Source organism: Bactrocera neohumeralis, chromosome 2, assembly GCF_024586455.1.
Source record: "Bactrocera neohumeralis isolate Rockhampton chromosome 2, APGP_CSIRO_Bneo_wtdbg2-racon-allhic-juicebox.fasta_v2, whole genome shotgun sequence".
Taxonomy (NCBI): domain Eukaryota; kingdom Metazoa; phylum Arthropoda; class Insecta; order Diptera; family Tephritidae; genus Bactrocera; species Bactrocera neohumeralis.
In genome coordinates, this window is record NC_065919.1 from 75,613,983 (window position 1) to 75,631,029 (window position 17,047).

The following is a 17,047-nucleotide window of genomic DNA, read 5'->3' on the forward strand; positions in this document are numbered from 1 at the left end:
TATGTGCAGAGTTGTCGGACTTCCAATTAGATATCTGCCATAAACTACCCTTCATTAACAAAATATTACCTTTTCTTGAAACGGCGTCAATAGTTACTATTAATAATATCAGAAAATATGAAATTTTTTTTATTGATTTAAAGTACTACTAATATTTTTAGTATGAAAGTTTAGAAAATAATTTTATCAACTTAATATTTTGTGTTAAATAATAAAGTTTATTTGTTGCACAGTGTATCATTTATAAAGGTGTACTACTAATTTGGGCGATAAGGTAACATTGCACTTGAAATTGCCTTCGTGTCGCTGGCCGAATAATTTTGCAGAGTAGGTTAACTCAAAGTGATTTTGTATTTTGTTAATTTAGTTACTAGTCGTTCAACTAAAATAGTTATTTAAAGAATTTTAGTTTAGAACATTCCCTACTACTTGCATATAAAGAAAGGAAAATCAAAATGGGTCTGTTACACGCCGTTGGTATTAGGGTAATGAATTTTATGGTGTTTTTCCTAATTGTAATTTTATTGCCGGGTCTGCCACCGCGTACCACTTTTCCATTCAAAGCATTTGTGTAAGTCCAAAGTACTGTCCTTTGTTGGAAAAACAAGTCAAATTAATAGTATTTCTTCACAGTGTGACACCTGCTAAAGATTTGAAGGGAGCCTTAGAGCCTAATCAGCACTTAGATGGTGCCGAACGCCTCCTCGAAGGGCGTGTCTATGGCCCAGAATGTCTCATTGCACGTAAAAATGAGGTATACACCGGCATACATGGTGGTGAGATAATTAAACTAACTGCCGATCATGTTACACACGTAGCAAAAATTGGACAACCTTGTGGTATGTTGCTTTCGGTTTGGAAAAAATTACTATAAAATTCTACGTACACTTTTGTTCATTTTTTAGAAGAAATATTTGAAGAAGCTCGTTGCGGAAGACCTTTGGGCCTTGCCTTTGATACGCAGGGTAATAATTTGATTGTGGCGGACGCATACTATGGCATTTGGCTGATAGATCTTAATACAAATCAAAAGAAATTGCTGGTGTCGCCACAACAAGAACAACCTGGTAAAGATATTCCACGTGAAGCTAAAATTTTCAACTCGGTTGCCGTAGATCAGAAAGGTGACATTTATTGGACAGATTCAGAATCAGATTTTGTGTTGCTCGATTTGGTATTCGGCACTTTGGCAAACCCCTCTGGCCGGTAAGTAAACTTTCAACTCTATATGACCTAATGCAAAGAAAGTTTCTAAAATTTATGCATAAATTAACAACAATATTGTGTGTGTTAATGGAAACTGGTTTTTTACATACGTGTATGTGTGTTTAGTTTTTAGTAGTGTTGTCTCACATTGGACTGTTGCCAGCTAGCACGCACGTTTCAACTGTTCCTTAAATAACAATCTCATCACGCTTTTTGACTACGTCATAGACTTTAATAAATACTTCCTATGTATATGTTTTGTGTGACTTTTCATGTAAATCGCATCTATATGGCATATATGTATTACAAAATTAATTTTATATATACAGCAACAAAAAGTTTAAAATTTTTTTTAAACTATTTGTTGTGCTATAAGACCATTGTGCTTAAATAGCCTTCAACCTGTTTTTTTTTTTATTATTGAGTCAGCAACATATTCATTGAACGTGCGATTTTCTTTACCATAACAAATGTGATTTTCAGCTAAATGTTTTTAAGAAATTGTTAGTTTTCTGCAAAACTCTCACACTGTAAACCTTCCAACCCGATCTGTTTACTTCCCTTTTTATTGAAATAATATCAGTAGATAATAAACAAAGCTATAATATGTCTGATAGAAAATTCCTTTTAATATCAAGTACTTGTATCTATGTACATATGCGTTTATAAATATATATACATATATGCTTGCTGTTAAATACACTGAACAGCGGATTTTTCTCGTTAAAAAACTTTCTTATTTGACAGAAAAAAATACTTTTTGCTATTGGAGGTGAATTGAATAAAAGTAATATTTTAACTTTACACTTAAGATTATAAAAAATGAAAAACTCTTTAAAAAATGTAATTAAATTTGACACCTAAAAAATTTGTTTTCAGACTCTTCAAATATGATCGTGCTAACAATGTTAGCAAAGTATTATTGGACGAATTATTCTTTGCTAATGGTTTGGCCCTAAGTCCCGATGAAGATTTCATTGTTGTCGCCGAGACCGGAGCGATGCGTTTGACCAAGTACTATTTAAAGGGCGCCAAAGCCGGTCAGAGTGAAGTCTTTGTAGAGGGTTTGCCTGGTTTACCCGACAATTTGACACCTGATGCTGAAGGCATATGGGTACCGCTCGTGATGGCAGCAGATAGCGAACATCCAAATGGCTTTAATATGTTCACCAACTTCCCCAGCATACGTTTATTCTTGGCACGTCTGCTTAGTCTTTTCGAGTTGCCCTTCCGTCTAATTAACAACGCCTTCCCCAATAAGCTGGCCCAAAGATTTATTCACTTCATCGGCCATGGCGAGAGTATGATGATCTTGTCACCCAAACGTTCAACCATTGTGAGATTAGATTGGAATGGTAATATTGTGGGTTCGTTACACGGTACCGATAAGTCGTCGGGCGCTGTTTCGCATGTATTGGAATTTAACGATTACTTGTACTTGGGTTCGCCGTACAATCGGTTTTTGGCGCGTGTGAAATCACCGAGAGCCGGTCGCCAGCCGGAGGTGAAAGTGCGGAATGTCAGGTATGAAGGCGCTAATTTAGAAGCGTCTGTTAAGCCATCAACTGCATCTACTACCACTACTAGCAAGCCAAAGCCTGCCGCTACTAAACCACTAACTACGACTGCGCCACCGACAACAACAACAAGCACGACGACGACGACAACTACAACTACACCGCGACCAACCACAACCACACCTAAATCGACCACGACAACTACAACAAGACCACCCACTACTACAACAACAACGACAACAACAACTAGAAAACCATCCACAACAACAACAGCACGACCACCAAAAACGACGACGACCGCCAAACCCAAAGCTACCACCACCACAACAACAACTACAACACCAAAACCAACTACAGCTCCTCCAAAACCATCAACGGCCACACCGAAAGCAAAATCAAGCACCACAACAGCACCTCCAGCTGCCGAGCAGAAACGTGTGCCTCCAAAGGAGCCAGCACCGATTAAGGAGGAAATACCAAACGACACGAAACCACCCAAATTCGACAAGCTTAAAGTGATCACCAAAACCGGCGAACATCTCGAATTTTAAAGCTGCTAACTAACAAGCTAACTGCAAACATATATATCTATATAGCATTATTACTTTCCTTTATTATCCGAGGTGTCGTTCGAACATAACCTAAAACAACATAAACATACGTAGGCATGTAACAAGAGCGCATGCAACGCTACGAATTTCATGTTAAAATGCAACATAGCAATAATCTAGTGAATACCTACGACATATTAGAAAGATTTGACGGAAATAAGGTGTGTACTGTTACGACAGTACAGTTCTTGAGATATTATTGCGGCATATTTTATACAGTTACAACAAACAAACGAAATTTGTGCTTCAACGAATACATTCCAATTTACATTCCAACTGATTTGAATATCATTTATGTGCACTTTTCGCATTTATTTATAACACTTTATTCACTTGAAGCTCACATTACGCGGAGTTACGGTTTATAGGAAAACGTGGTTATGTGCACATTTTAATTTAAATCTCGTACTAAATTCATTTGAACGTTGTAAAAATGCCTATAATGGAGACTATTCCTTGGTTAGCTTAAATAGTTCTATATTTGAGCTTAAATAGTTAGCTATAAGTGTGAAACTAGTGCGGATCTCTATAAACAAATGTATTAACGAATTACTGCTCGAACAAAAATTTGTGAATGTCCGCTAAAATTAACTATATTTTTTACTCTACATCGATTATATTAGTTTGGTGTTTGCACAAAGTTTATAAAAAAAACGAATTTTATAAAATAATTTATAAAAACTTTGTTTGGTCATGGTAAATAGCCTATTTAAAGTAATAACTAAATCACGGTAGTAATTTTATGTATACCCTTCCTTACCTTTGACTGTTAAACATACATAATGAAATAAATGTCCTGTACTGATTTTGAATTATTTTGTAATTTATTTAATAAGCGGTTGACTTACTTTTTTCATTTCAGTTTTACATTCATAAATAATTCTTTAAAATTAAATAAAGCTTAAAGTGTTTCTCCACAAACTTTTAAAGCTGGCAGTTTTCACTCTTTCTTATTTATTTATTTATTTTTTTAACAGTACAAACTAAAACAGCCACAAATTTCTTAAAGCAAATTTTCAGTCGTAGGCTATAAATAATTGCATACATATGTACATACATTTTTTTTTGTTAACAATTATTGAGTTTTGTTGTCAAATTAAAATCTTATCAACAAACCCACCTACATAACTACATATTGTACACTTAATTACGCTAGCGCACTCCATTAAACATAAGTACTACACATTAAAGATATATACATACGTACATACATACTTATACATATGTATATACTCATGTACATATCCATATGGGTTTGCGTTCAAGCATGTCTGCTTGTGCGCGTTAAAATCACGTTTCTATTATCGTTTCGGTTATTTGCTGTGCAAATCACACTCATTCCATTGAAGCTTCACGTGCTTTTCGCGCTTCTCGGACGGCTTGGCGGTTCAGCGGGGTCGGTCCAATGCCAATCAGTATACATGACACATTTACTTTGCGAGTCCATATATAGATGCGATTGTGGACAGCGTTGTAGTTTAGCGGGACGCCCTTGTTCCTCACATGTCCAATATTTTGTAGGGTCCCAGAAGTGACGGAACATGGCGTTAACCTCGTGCAATGTGTCGCAGCCGGGTTCGCCATCATAATCGGCAGTATTTTCATGTGTTGATTTCTTCACTGTTGCCATTGTGTGCTGTTCCAGTGATACAGCTGTGCGATCAGGTGAGTAATAAGTGGGTGTACTTTGTCTGCAACTAATATTCGCTAATTATTTGCACACGTGTGTGTGTGCCTTTATCTATGTTTTTTTTTGCTTTTGGTTTCAGGTTATCCAATCGCTGTTGAGCGTGCTGAAACAATGTACACTTCAATCTCTAACGGCGTTGCTGTAATGGAAATGTTAAAAATAGTTTTATTCAAGTGTTATGTACATTATATAGACAGTTTTTGTTGTTATTGCTTTTAGCCTTAAGTGAATAAAAGTTTATGTTAGTGTAAATAAGTTGTTAATAAAAGCCATGTGTTTGTTAAAATTGTACGTGTTTGTTGTTTTTTAACTGCTTGTATGTATGTTTTGTATAAACGTGTCTATTGTTGTTGTAGCAATTACGCAAAACCCGTGTGGTGTTATGAAATTGGCGGTTGTCATCGCGGTTATCTCACGTTAAGTTTAGGAAAGTAGTTGCTTCTACAGCGCTTGAACATCTGGGGCATGTTTTGTGCTTTAACAACAACAACAAAATTATATTTGATAAATTTTAACGTTGCTAGGGAACAAATAATGGAACCGGTCATATTTTTAACAGGGATTTGTTGCTTTTATAGTTTTCTCCTCCGCGATTAAATAGATTTTGTGGCTACAACAACAACAACAACTATGGCGTTTGCTTTGTACATACAATTGTTTATTCTTTTTTTGAAATGCTTTCATCATTCTCTTTTTAGTGTCTAATTTTTTAATATCTGACTTATTATTTTATGTTACATACATACATACATATGTATGTTTAATATTTAATTTTTTTGACGTATAATTGTTTATTGATTTTTTATTTTAATATTTATTTATTTTTTTTATCTTATTTTTTTAATTTTTTTATTTAGTTTTAATTTTATATTTAGTTTTAAAGTTGTTTTAAATTATGAAATATATTTTTTTATTAGCTTTTGTTTAGTGAACAGATCATGATTGATCTGATTGAAGCTTAAAATTTTATATATTTTCTTAACAGTTATTTTTAATCTTTTAATTTTTGATTACTTTCTTCTTATTATTATTTAATTATTTAATATGTTTTATTATTTTTCTTTTATCTTTATTAGCTTTTCCTTTGTTTAACAGATTTTTATTGATTTTTTAAGACTTAGCCTGATAGTTATTTTTACTTTTTAATTTCTTATTATTTTTTCATTTCTATTTTTTAATTATTTTCTTTTATTATTTTTAATTTATTTTATTATTTTTCTTTTATTTTTATTGCACCTGTTTTATTCAGCAGATTTTATTGGCTTTAAAAATTTAATATTTATTATTATTTATTTTATTATTAATTAACTAATTTTTTTTAAGTTATATTTGTTTTTTAAAGTTGTAGCCCATGTTGTTATTATTGTTTCTATTGTTTTAATATAGGCTTTGAAGTTTTACATAGTACAAGTCAAAATATTTTTGTTTAGCGTCATTTAATTTGTTTTTATTTAGTTAATTCGTTTCTTTAAACTAATTGTTGTTTATTATTTACCATTCGTAAAATAATAATTTAGTTTTAATTGTTTAATATTTTTTTTGTTAATTTAATTTTTTTATAATTTTGTTTTGTTACCATTTAAGGTTTTATTTTTGTATTTTTTTTGTTCTTATATCTATTATATTTATATATTATTTTTACTTATTCGTTTATTTTAATTTAATTATAATTGTGTGTTATTTTTGTTGTTTTTTAATTTATTTTATATTTTATCTGTGATTGGCTCCGCAAATTTCTGAATATTACCGGACCCGGCTTGTTTGATTTAATAATTTATTTTATTTTTTTGTTAATAAATATTTTTTATACATACATATGTACATATGTCATATCCATTTAAAACTTTTATTTTACTTACACATATTTTTTTTTTAATTTTTTAATATTTTTTTATTTAGTTTTTTTTGGTAATGTATTACAATTTTAAACAGCATAAATCATTAATTTATATAAATAATTAATTTGCATTTTCTTATTTATTAACTTTATTTTTTTAATTTATCTTTCATATACATATGTATGTACATACATATATTTATTTATATTTTCTTTTATTTTTAAAAAATTATTTTTTATTTTTTATTATTTTAATTTATATTATATTTTCTTTATATTTTATTGCTTCATTATTAGATATAAACATTTTTATAATACTCTAATACTGAATTATTAAACTTCATATAATTTTTATTTTTGTTGTATTGCATTCCAAGTTTTTAATGTTTGTATATATTTATTTATTTTATTTTTAGCAATAGCATCTGCATTTTTACCACTTTTCTTTTACCCATGCATTTATTTATTTAAATTTTTTGTCAGGTGTTTTTTTAAATTATTTTCTGTCTGTCTCTATGCAATAAATTTAGCGAATTTTCTTCACCATACATTCCATAAACCTTACCTCGACTCGTTAACGCTCCACACTTGGCCGAATGACTTGCTCTCCTGGGCCACACGTTATTTTTTGTTGAAATCTTTTTAGCTACTAAAATGTGCCGTTCAAAGCGTGGTCGTTGCTACCGCAGCAAATTCAAAATTACTTGCTAAATTTCGTTTTTACTTCTTTATATAATTTCCTTTTTGATTTTATTATCTCTGTGTATCTTTTGTTTAACTGCAATTATTGCAGAATCGCTCTGTCTAGTATCGCTGTTTAGTAATTTTATTGCTTTTTGTTGTTGTACACCAACAACTCTATATAATATGTTTATTAATTATTCCGTACTATATTCAAATTTTATATGTTTACCGAAAGGCGACGAAGACGAGTGCACTGCGCGAGCGTTCACGGCGCTGAAGGTGGTTGCGCCAGTATTCGTATAACTAATGTGCAGATTTGTCGCGATGTTTTTATATTTAACCCTGAGCATGCTACCGCGTTTTTGTTCTTTCTCTCATATATGCACATATGTATGTGTGTACATATGTATGTATGTAACTATTGGCGCACAATCTGCGAACTAATCTCGTGCTTCAAAAACCATTTGGAATTTGTTCCGTAGAAGTGACACGGCGAATCGTGCTTTGGTCTAGCACTAGCTGGCCCAGTCACATATTGCTGGAGAGAGGTTTTTATGCGAGTCATTTGTATGGTTACGCGAAAGTGTTGAGAGCTTACTCATATCAGTCGTCAGCGTGCTTATGGAAATTTTCTTAGAGTCATAAGCGTTCGGTAAGAAAGTTTCTATTTTTTACATCTAGCAACTGTATATTGTTTTATGTGTACATATGTATGTATCTATGTATGTATGTATTTAGGCATTTGATATACCGGTCTTTTCCGCTTTATACTGTGAGTGTATTGCTGTTACTCACACACACACTTACATTCATATAGATTGGTGTATTTATTTAGCTTTAGATAAACAAATAGTTTATCTGTCGTTTTATATAAATAACTGTACAAAGTGTACATTTGCTTTTTATCATTTTTCTATGTCATGTTCATACGTGTACTCCACCCACTTCACCTTTAAAACACGTTACTCAATTTCTTTGTGGGCTAAAAAGGGGCACGCATCCAATGCGTGCGTTCATGTGAATTCCGTTTGCCTTGATAATGAAAAATTCTATATTTATGCATACATATTTACGTACACTTACTATGTACATAATACGCAGCTGTGTACGTCCGGTCTGCGCACGGTACCCAGTCGCCTAGTTATGTCTTTATAACGTCACTAGAAACTAATACTTGAAAGCTCATAATTACTGGCAATAAACTGACGTATATGACCCCGTGAGGTTAGGGTCCCAGTTTCTGTTTGATTTGATACGTCGGCGTTTTTAAGATTCTACATAGAATTGATTAAATTTTTCGGAAAGTTTTTCGATTGCCATAAGTTCGGCATGGATCAGCTGACTATTTACCTTTATCACAAGAGAATTCATTCACGCTTCGAACACACAACATTCAGTCGAAATGCTCGCTGGTCTAGCGCCTGCATACATTGCTACACAGATGGCGATTGTGTGATTTACACTGCCTTGAAAGACTATGCATACGCAGAAGTTTGTATAAGCACGTGAGCAATGTTTTGGAAATAAAATAGATGATAAAAGGCTATGCAGTAGTTTATTAATGTTTTTTTTTTTTATACAAAGGGGTTTTCAATAGGGACGCTACAAAAGTAGACCGATAGGGACCCGTGCCAGTGAGACAAAGAAGTGCTCGTGGTGTAGAGAATATGGCTGAGAATACCCAAATCAGTCTCTCACACGTCGTCCTCAAGCGTTGGGCATCTCTGTGATCTGTGAAGGTCTTGGCCTACATCCTTGAAAAAATAGAATTCATGAAAGATTGGAAGTTTGACCACCAGAATCGTCGTATGGGCTGAGCAACAACTTGAAAATGATCCGGATTTTCATTGAAAAATCATCTTCAGCGATGAGACCCATTTCTGGGTGAATGGCAAAATATGCGTTATTAGTCAGGCAGCAATTTACACGTACTCCATGAGTCACCATTGCCTTCCGAAAAAATTACGGTTTTGTGCGGTTTATGGGCCTGTACTTCTTCCGTGATGATCAAGACCCGCACGTTACTGTGAATAGAAATCGCTACCGCTCAATGATAACCGAATATCTTTGGCCCAAATTGGATGATATGGACTTGGACAATATGTGGTTTCAATAGGACGGCGCCACAAGCTACACAGCGATTGTCACAATCGATTTTTTAGAAACCAAGTTTGGTGAACTTGTTATCTCTTGAAATGGCCCAGTAAATTGGCACCTCGGTCGTTGACTTGATGCCATTAGACTAATTCCTGTGAGGCTATATCAAGTCTATGGTCTATGCCAACAAGTCAGCGATGATTGTGTACGAATATAGAACGAATATCGAACGTGAAATTGCAGCAGTATCGGCCGATTTATGCTTGAAAACCGTCGAAAATTAGCTTCAGCGTCTGGACTTCTGCAAGTGTGCCCTTAGTGGCCATGCAAAAGAAATCGATTTCCATACATAATGGCATTTATTTAGAAAAACTTTTGTAGCGCTTTTATTGAAACCCCCACTAATAGAAAATAAATCTAAAACCATACGATTTTTTAAGACCACGGCACTCGGGTCCGTCAAACTTGAATAGACGCGAATTTTTTGTGGTCAGCTCAGCAGCTTCTTTCAACATGAATGTTGTCGGTTGTCGTACAATAATAACAACAGAAATCTACACCGATATTACTTACCTTGGAAATATAACGGAGTGGTTTCATTTTCTATTGATCGCTGACTTGAATTTTAAGGAACATAAGTATAGGCGGTAAAAATACTTTGTTAGGGTCTCAAATGGATTTTTATGTATTTCTAGTTCAGTATACTTCTATAAGAGATCATAAAACCTTCAAGCTTCAACATTAACTTTGATCTCAATCGCAGCAACTTCCTTGATATGACTTTCGCAATTTTTGTATACCCAAAATTGCCTCTGAACGCTTTTGCTAAAAATTTGTATGCTCTTCTCACGTCACTAATCGCAACTTTCTATAGAAGAACTCGACAAGGCTTCTTTCACATTTCTCAGTTTTTTTTTAATTGATTAGCGTACACACATTTTTCGTACTCACTGTCTATAAACATATTTCAAAATCATACCCGTTATTTGTATGTATTTTTATTAGTGTCGGTTGTACATAATTTTGTTGCTATTTTGCAAATGCGATTTCACAAGTTCGTCAAAAAAATATTCATTTGGCGGGTAGCCAGGGAAGTGCGATGACTTAGCGCGCCTGAATTTGCATATTTGCCGACAAAAGATTTGACAAGCGAATTTATGTACTCGGCTGAATGTACATGACTGGCGTCTATGTACTGTAAATAGCTGGTTTCAACTACTTATTGATGAATATTTTTAAATATGTGCGTATTGCAGTTTGTAGTGGAGGCGAAGCTAAATGGGTACTCATTCACTCATATGTATGTATGTGTATGCATTACTCATTAACCCATTCAGCTTCGCCAGATGACCACTGGCTGCGAGTTCGGAGCTGGCAGTGGGGAAGAAAATCAGAAAACTTACTAGAAATTATTTAGCTCACGCCAAGTCACGTTTTTACAATGTAATACGACAAGTTTTTCCCCGATTTAGTCACTCCACAACGGAACAAGCTTTTCGCTTGAATTGTTTTGAATGTGATGAAATCACAGCTATATCTTTCACAACGTTGGTACACGGATTCGGAGCATACAGATATGTATTTGTATATATGTATGTACAGTATGTCGTGGGGTTACGACCTGCACATTTAGGAGACTACAAAGACTTTAGACAGGAGATCTGTGTTTTTTACAAAAGAATGGAAGGAATTCTAAACTATCCAAGCGAGATCTCTGATAGGGTCGATCTCTTAACCTAACCTAACCAAACATAGCCATTAGATATGGCTATCTTAGGTAGATTAGTCTCTATGTGCTATATCAGCACTATTCTCTAAAGAGAATTTGTAGGGAAAACAAGCGAAGAGTGGAGTAAAGAGAGTTTCGAAAGGCAAATTTAATAAACTAAAGACCACCACGTTCGAAACTTACAACAAGTGTACCGAAAAGGCGATATCAAAAAAGTCTATTAAAGGGATTGAAATTGCTTTTTAAATTTTTCGAGAGGAACGATGAGTTCGTGCAAATAATGTTTGTATACCTACCTATATGCATACATATGTATACATATATAGTGTACATATATACATATATAAATAGTTAGATACGTGTCTACATATATCATATTCAAATCTTATAGTATATAAATGAATAAGAATTCGTTGCCCCAATTGTGTTTCGCTAAATGTGAGTGTATATGAGTATGTACAAGTATATTAGAGGTTATAAATATATAATAAGTATATCCCGCCAGAACTTGGTCGCTACTTGTTGATCACACAAAAAATGTATATTTGCAAAGGGTGACCCATTTCGAGGTTCCCTTCTTTTTTAAAGACACAGAAACTTCAAATTTAATAGAGAATGTTTATTATCACTCAAATGAACATTATTTCGCATTTATTTTTTGAAGATTATCTTTTTCAAATGTTGGCTACGACTACATCTCAAATGGTCCATCCGTTGAGTCCAATTTTCGATGACGTGTTCAAGCATTTCGACTGGTAACTGGTGAATAACGTGCGTGATATCCGCATATACTTTAGACTTTACATATCCCGATATCTTGGTAGGCAATCGCCCGGTATAACTTGAAATTATCTGCTCACCGATGTATTCTCTCAATATGTGTGATGATTGTGCTGAAACCGAATGTCGCCGAGACCACGACCTTCAATTTCAGGCATCAAATAATCGGTTATGCGATAACGGTCGCCATCGACGGTTACGATCTCAGCGGAATAGTTTTTTAAGAAACATGAACCAATGATTCCATCGACCTGCAAACCACACCAAACTGTTGTTTTTCTGGATGAAATGGCAGCTCTTGAATCTCTTCAGGTTGCTCTCTGACCCAAATGCCGCAATTTTGTTAGTTTACATATTCATTGAGCCAGAAATGGGTCTCATTACAGAACAAAATTTGGCTCAAAATCGTCGGATTTTTTCGGAACTTTTCAAGAGCCAATAGAGTGAAGCGATGTCGCTTAGAAAGTTCGAGCACGTAAAATACGCCAAGTCGTTCCATACGTCAGTCCGTGTCCGAACGTCGCCGAATTGACTCTCCACCGTCTTCATGTACACTCTTAGCTACGGCCGCTATATTATCTTCACTGCGTGCTGGAGGTGGTCTATACGGTCGAATATTATCTAATAATGATGGCCGCGTCCAAAGATGGGTGATGGTTAGGATGTTTTTTTTTTTGAACTATTCATTTTTTTAAATATCATCATGAAATATTTCCAAGGAAATTTCTCTCTAAAAAAATTCCTGAAAATTTGAGCTCTTAATATTAACATTAAGGACTGTACCAAGGCATGTAAAAATTTTCCATTGAAAATACAAAACATTCGTGATTTTTTTAATTTAAATTTCTTTAGCTCAGAGGCATTTTACGGAATCGCTTTGACTTTAGACACATATTCCTCATAATTGAATACTCTACAAAAGTGCCCGTTGAGACAAAGTCGAAACTCGCACCGGCGAGGTAGTACGGGGCTCTAAACCTGATTTTTCCACGAAATTCGCTTTTTTGTATATATCTCGTAAATGACAAGAGCTATAGAAAAAGTGTACATGACAAACTTGTAGGAAATTTTATTTGCTACAAAAAAGGTCCGAGGTCAAAATCGCTATCATTAATACTTCTCGAGATATTCGGCTGACCACATGACTCACGTATGATCTGTCGAAAACCCTTTGAAAAAGGTACCTCTACTTGGATCACCCGTTATATATGTAGGTATGGATTAAATATTGTTATTGTTGTATATTGTATATAAATAATATGACACATACAACAAAATGGCATTAAAGCAACAGATTCATGGTTCTTTTGTGTTCGCGTCTATACATAAACATAAATTTGGAAAAATTCCCCGTTTTTATTAGGCTAGGAATTAGGTCTCATTTTTATGTCATCGTTCTAAAATAAAAAGGAATTTTTTGCTAAAACATGCATACATTTCGTGTTGTCGAGACTGTAGGACGCTTATATGGTTCATGGTCTCATCGAATAAATATGTATATATCATGAGATCTATATTAAGAAAACCATTTCTCTGCTCTGAAGCTATTCCAAATTGAATCTCTTTCTTTTTGCAACAATGTCATTGAGTCAATTTAAATTGATCGTGTGGTTATGATGACAAACTCGTGTCGGAAATATTTTATCTTCCGGTGGAATACTACTTTCGCAATAAACATATTTTTAACGATTTTTAATTATAGCCCTGGCAGTCAAAAATTAATGACTCTTCAAGTTTCAAGTATCTACAGTCGCCGCCTAAAATCCTCCACTTGACTTACCAAATACTTAAGTTCATTCATATGCGTTTGTCGTGATAATGATAGCACCGTTCGTAATCTTATCACTTTCTAATTCTTTCGCAACATGCTTCATTCAAATCACGTTTCTAAAACATGCACCGAGCTGGATATAACACTTAATTCCCAATTGGGTACGTACGAGATAGTATGACATAATGCTAAACTTAAATGTCAAACACATTAAATAACAGCTTGACAGCTGGTGTGAAAGATATCCCTCTAGGAAAGCTGGCTCGAAAAAACACTGCTTATTTGATATCTTGAATACCTTGAATTCAATATTGTGCATTACTGTGTCCCCCATTTCAATTTCAAATAATAAGTATATTCGATATATATTATAATAATATAATTATATTAAGTTTCTCAAAAATTGTATTTTGGTGCACTCTAAGTAAAACACAGTGCTGATAATTATTGAACAATGTTAAGCGTATCTAAAAAGCCTCTATAATGAGTGAAACGATCACTGACTTCCTACTTTATGGCTGAAGTAATAGGGCCACACCGCCAAGTATCCATTTGGCTGGTCGTTCGCGGGTCTTTAAATTAAATGTCCACACATAGGTGCTGCCACGTAGTCTGTAATTAATTAAAAAAAATTCTAAAATTAATAAAAAAATTAGTTAAAACTTTTATTCAAATAAAAAATATTATTTTTCAAAATCTATCATATTTCCACACCTAAAATATAGTAAAGTCGCACACCCAACACACTTAATGCCGGCAAACGACCGTTTTCACAATATACTTAAACCCTTTAAATGTTAATCATATTTCTATAATCTATATTAATCTCTTGACATTGTCAGTATTCACTACTATATGTATAATATATTTGTACGATTATAACCTCAAAATATATGTAGATATGTCTTACCTTGTCTTGTATAACGGGCACTCATAACAACGCTGCGATTCTTGTTTCTCCTGCACAATAGATTTTATATAAATGACCGGCATGGCACAGAGCAGCTCCTTCGGCGGCAATGGCACAATAGAATTAAGCTGGCAATCCCAACTGGCGCCATCCAGGTAGAGAGCATGCACGAGTGCACCTTCAACTGGGGGTAATCTGTGCAGAAGACGATGAAAATGCGTATAGAAAGGGCAAACTTGTTGGCTCGTGAATGAAATGAGAGAACTAAATGGCTCTTTACAAAGCTGTTTTTTTTTATTACAAATAGAGAAGACCTCCATTATTTTTAAATTACAAGTAATATTATAGCTTTGTGGCTTATATCTTGTCTACTTATATTCAGTAAGAAACATAGGTAGCCAAGAGATTTACTTTTTATCTTAAGTTAGAAGTATGCTAGTGAAATTTCAGACCAGTATCATGATTTAAGCTAGTTATCACTATTTGTTTTTACTTTTAAATGAATTGTTTTTCTCTAACTATACTTACGATATGTCGTCCTTCTCCTTCTTCGTCACCTCACAACTTAGACACATTCGGTCCAAAGGCAAATCATGCTTGCGTGCACTCTCTTGCATTATGGCTGTGAGAAAGCTTTGTGGATTGAATAAACCACCGATCCAAATGGTGCAGGGTAGCTTAAAATCGTTAAGCCAACCCGACAATTCTTTTATGCGATGTAGAAGATCAGCATACCAACTTTGCAGGCCTAACATACTGGGGTAAGCTAATTGCGTCCAAGCTGACGGTACGGTATCGTAGAAAATCGCATGATCTAGTCGTTCCATGTCAGGAGTTATGGTAAGTTCGCCCTTCAAGCCCAACAGCAGCTCGCGTAACGATCGCTTTATTTCAAATATTAACGCGTTCATGCGTTCGCACTCTTGCAGCGCGACCACGACGAATGGCGTCTTGCGATCTACGCGATTCAGTAAAGCCTGTAAATTGAATTCATCTTGCATTTTATCCAGAAAGTCCTCACTCATGATTTTGACAAGCTCCTCACGTGGCGCGCTACAATTCGTGCTAAGCTCAGATTCACGTGGTTGCAATTCAAATATTGTCTTGAGCAGTTGCTCGGATGCACTCGTTAGGAAACCGATTTCGGCATTTGCATGCAATCCGTAAAGAACGGGAGACTCTGCTGGCAACACCTCATCGATGTAACTGTGATAGCCTTGATAGTCGAGATTGGGTGGTGCAGGAAAACCCGGACATAGTTCAAAATCGCCGTCGATCAATTCTTGTTGCAGTAATTCCTCGAGATATGTGCGACAGAGACGACGATCCCAGTCGTCAGTAATATGACCGCCGTACATAATTTCGCCGAAAAGATAACGTAGATCCTCCCACGGTATGCGGCAACTGCCCTCCAAATAATTATGCAAGACATTAGCGGATATCATAAGATCGCTGATATTGAAGGGATAAGACTTATTCCAGCCCTGTGGTCCGAATTTACAACGCTCACCTGAAACGGCATGAAAGTAGCAAAGCGCAAAGAGTATAGCTTTGAATTCGGCTTCTTGTGTGCAGGTTTCTAAAGTCTCCTGTGAGAAGTTATCCCAAGCTTTGTGCAGATTGGCCGCCATTCCTGACGGTGGTTCATTCACTATTTTCAGCGACGACTCAAGTATACCTTGCGGTATGACATGGTACTCGGGATCTGGCGCTGGCTCGGCACTGATGAACAAACGAAAACTGGATTCATCGCTGTCATCGTTGGTCTCGTTCTCTATAGCAATACGTTCGATTAATTTTTCCAGTGAAGGTAGCCAGTTGACGACCAAGTGAATATTCTGCAATACGATCCAATGCTGTTTGCTGGTCAAGGCGTTGATTATGGCGGCTTCCGCTAATTGTTCTTGTCCTTGTCCCAAGGATATATTAATAAGCGTATCGTTATCGGCGCGAAAGCCTAACTGTTGGCCCAGAAGCTCCACATCGCGTATGGGATTAACGCCAGGTGAAAGTATAAATAAGACCGGTGTGTGGGCATTGATTTCTTTGTAGATCTCGGTAAAGGTTGCTGTCGGTATTTTAGTGTAATCCTTGCCCATTGTCAGCTCCACAAATAACCTGTAGAGGAAATTTTTTTTTTATATGTCGTGCAACCCCGTGAAATTTGTTATAATAAACAAAATTAAAGATAAATAACCCACCTATTAAATAAAAG

At 34.9% G+C, this 17,047-nt stretch overlaps 3 protein-coding genes across 3 annotated transcripts in view; 1 reads left to right on the forward strand and 2 right to left on the reverse strand.

Moving 5' to 3' along the window:
- The first annotated feature begins 288 nt into the window (after nt 1–288).
- Nucleotides 289–4,146, forward strand: LOC126762202 (adipocyte plasma membrane-associated protein Hemomucin). Its single transcript, XM_050478772.1, has 4 exons — nt 289–571; nt 634–839; nt 906–1,206; nt 2,086–4,146. Exons 1-4 carry the CDS (start codon nt 456–458, stop codon nt 3,272–3,274), a joined length of 1,812 nt encoding a protein of 603 aa, XP_050334729.1. The 5' UTR covers nt 289–455; the 3' UTR covers nt 3,275–4,146.
- Nucleotides 4,137–4,964, reverse strand: LOC126762240 (uncharacterized). The gene has a single exon (XM_050478845.1). The coding sequence runs from the start codon at nt 4,962–4,964 to the stop codon at nt 4,686–4,688; it is 279 nt and encodes a 92-aa protein (XP_050334802.1). The 3' UTR covers nt 4,137–4,685.
- Nucleotides 4,965–14,286: 9,322 nt separating this feature from the next.
- LOC126762248 (dynein beta chain, ciliary) overlaps nt 14,287–17,047 on the reverse strand; it is a 51,028-nt gene continuing 48,267 nt past the window's right edge. The window contains exons 33-35 of the mRNA XM_050478858.1: nt 15,361–16,950; nt 14,833–15,027; nt 14,287–14,534 (exon numbers count right to left, since the gene is read on the reverse strand). Of these exons, the coding sequence (XP_050334815.1) occupies nt 14,435–14,534; nt 14,833–15,027; nt 15,361–16,950 (1,885 nt within the window). The 3' untranslated portion in view covers nt 14,287–14,434. The remainder of the gene's footprint in view (nt 14,535–14,832; nt 15,028–15,360; nt 16,951–17,047) is intronic.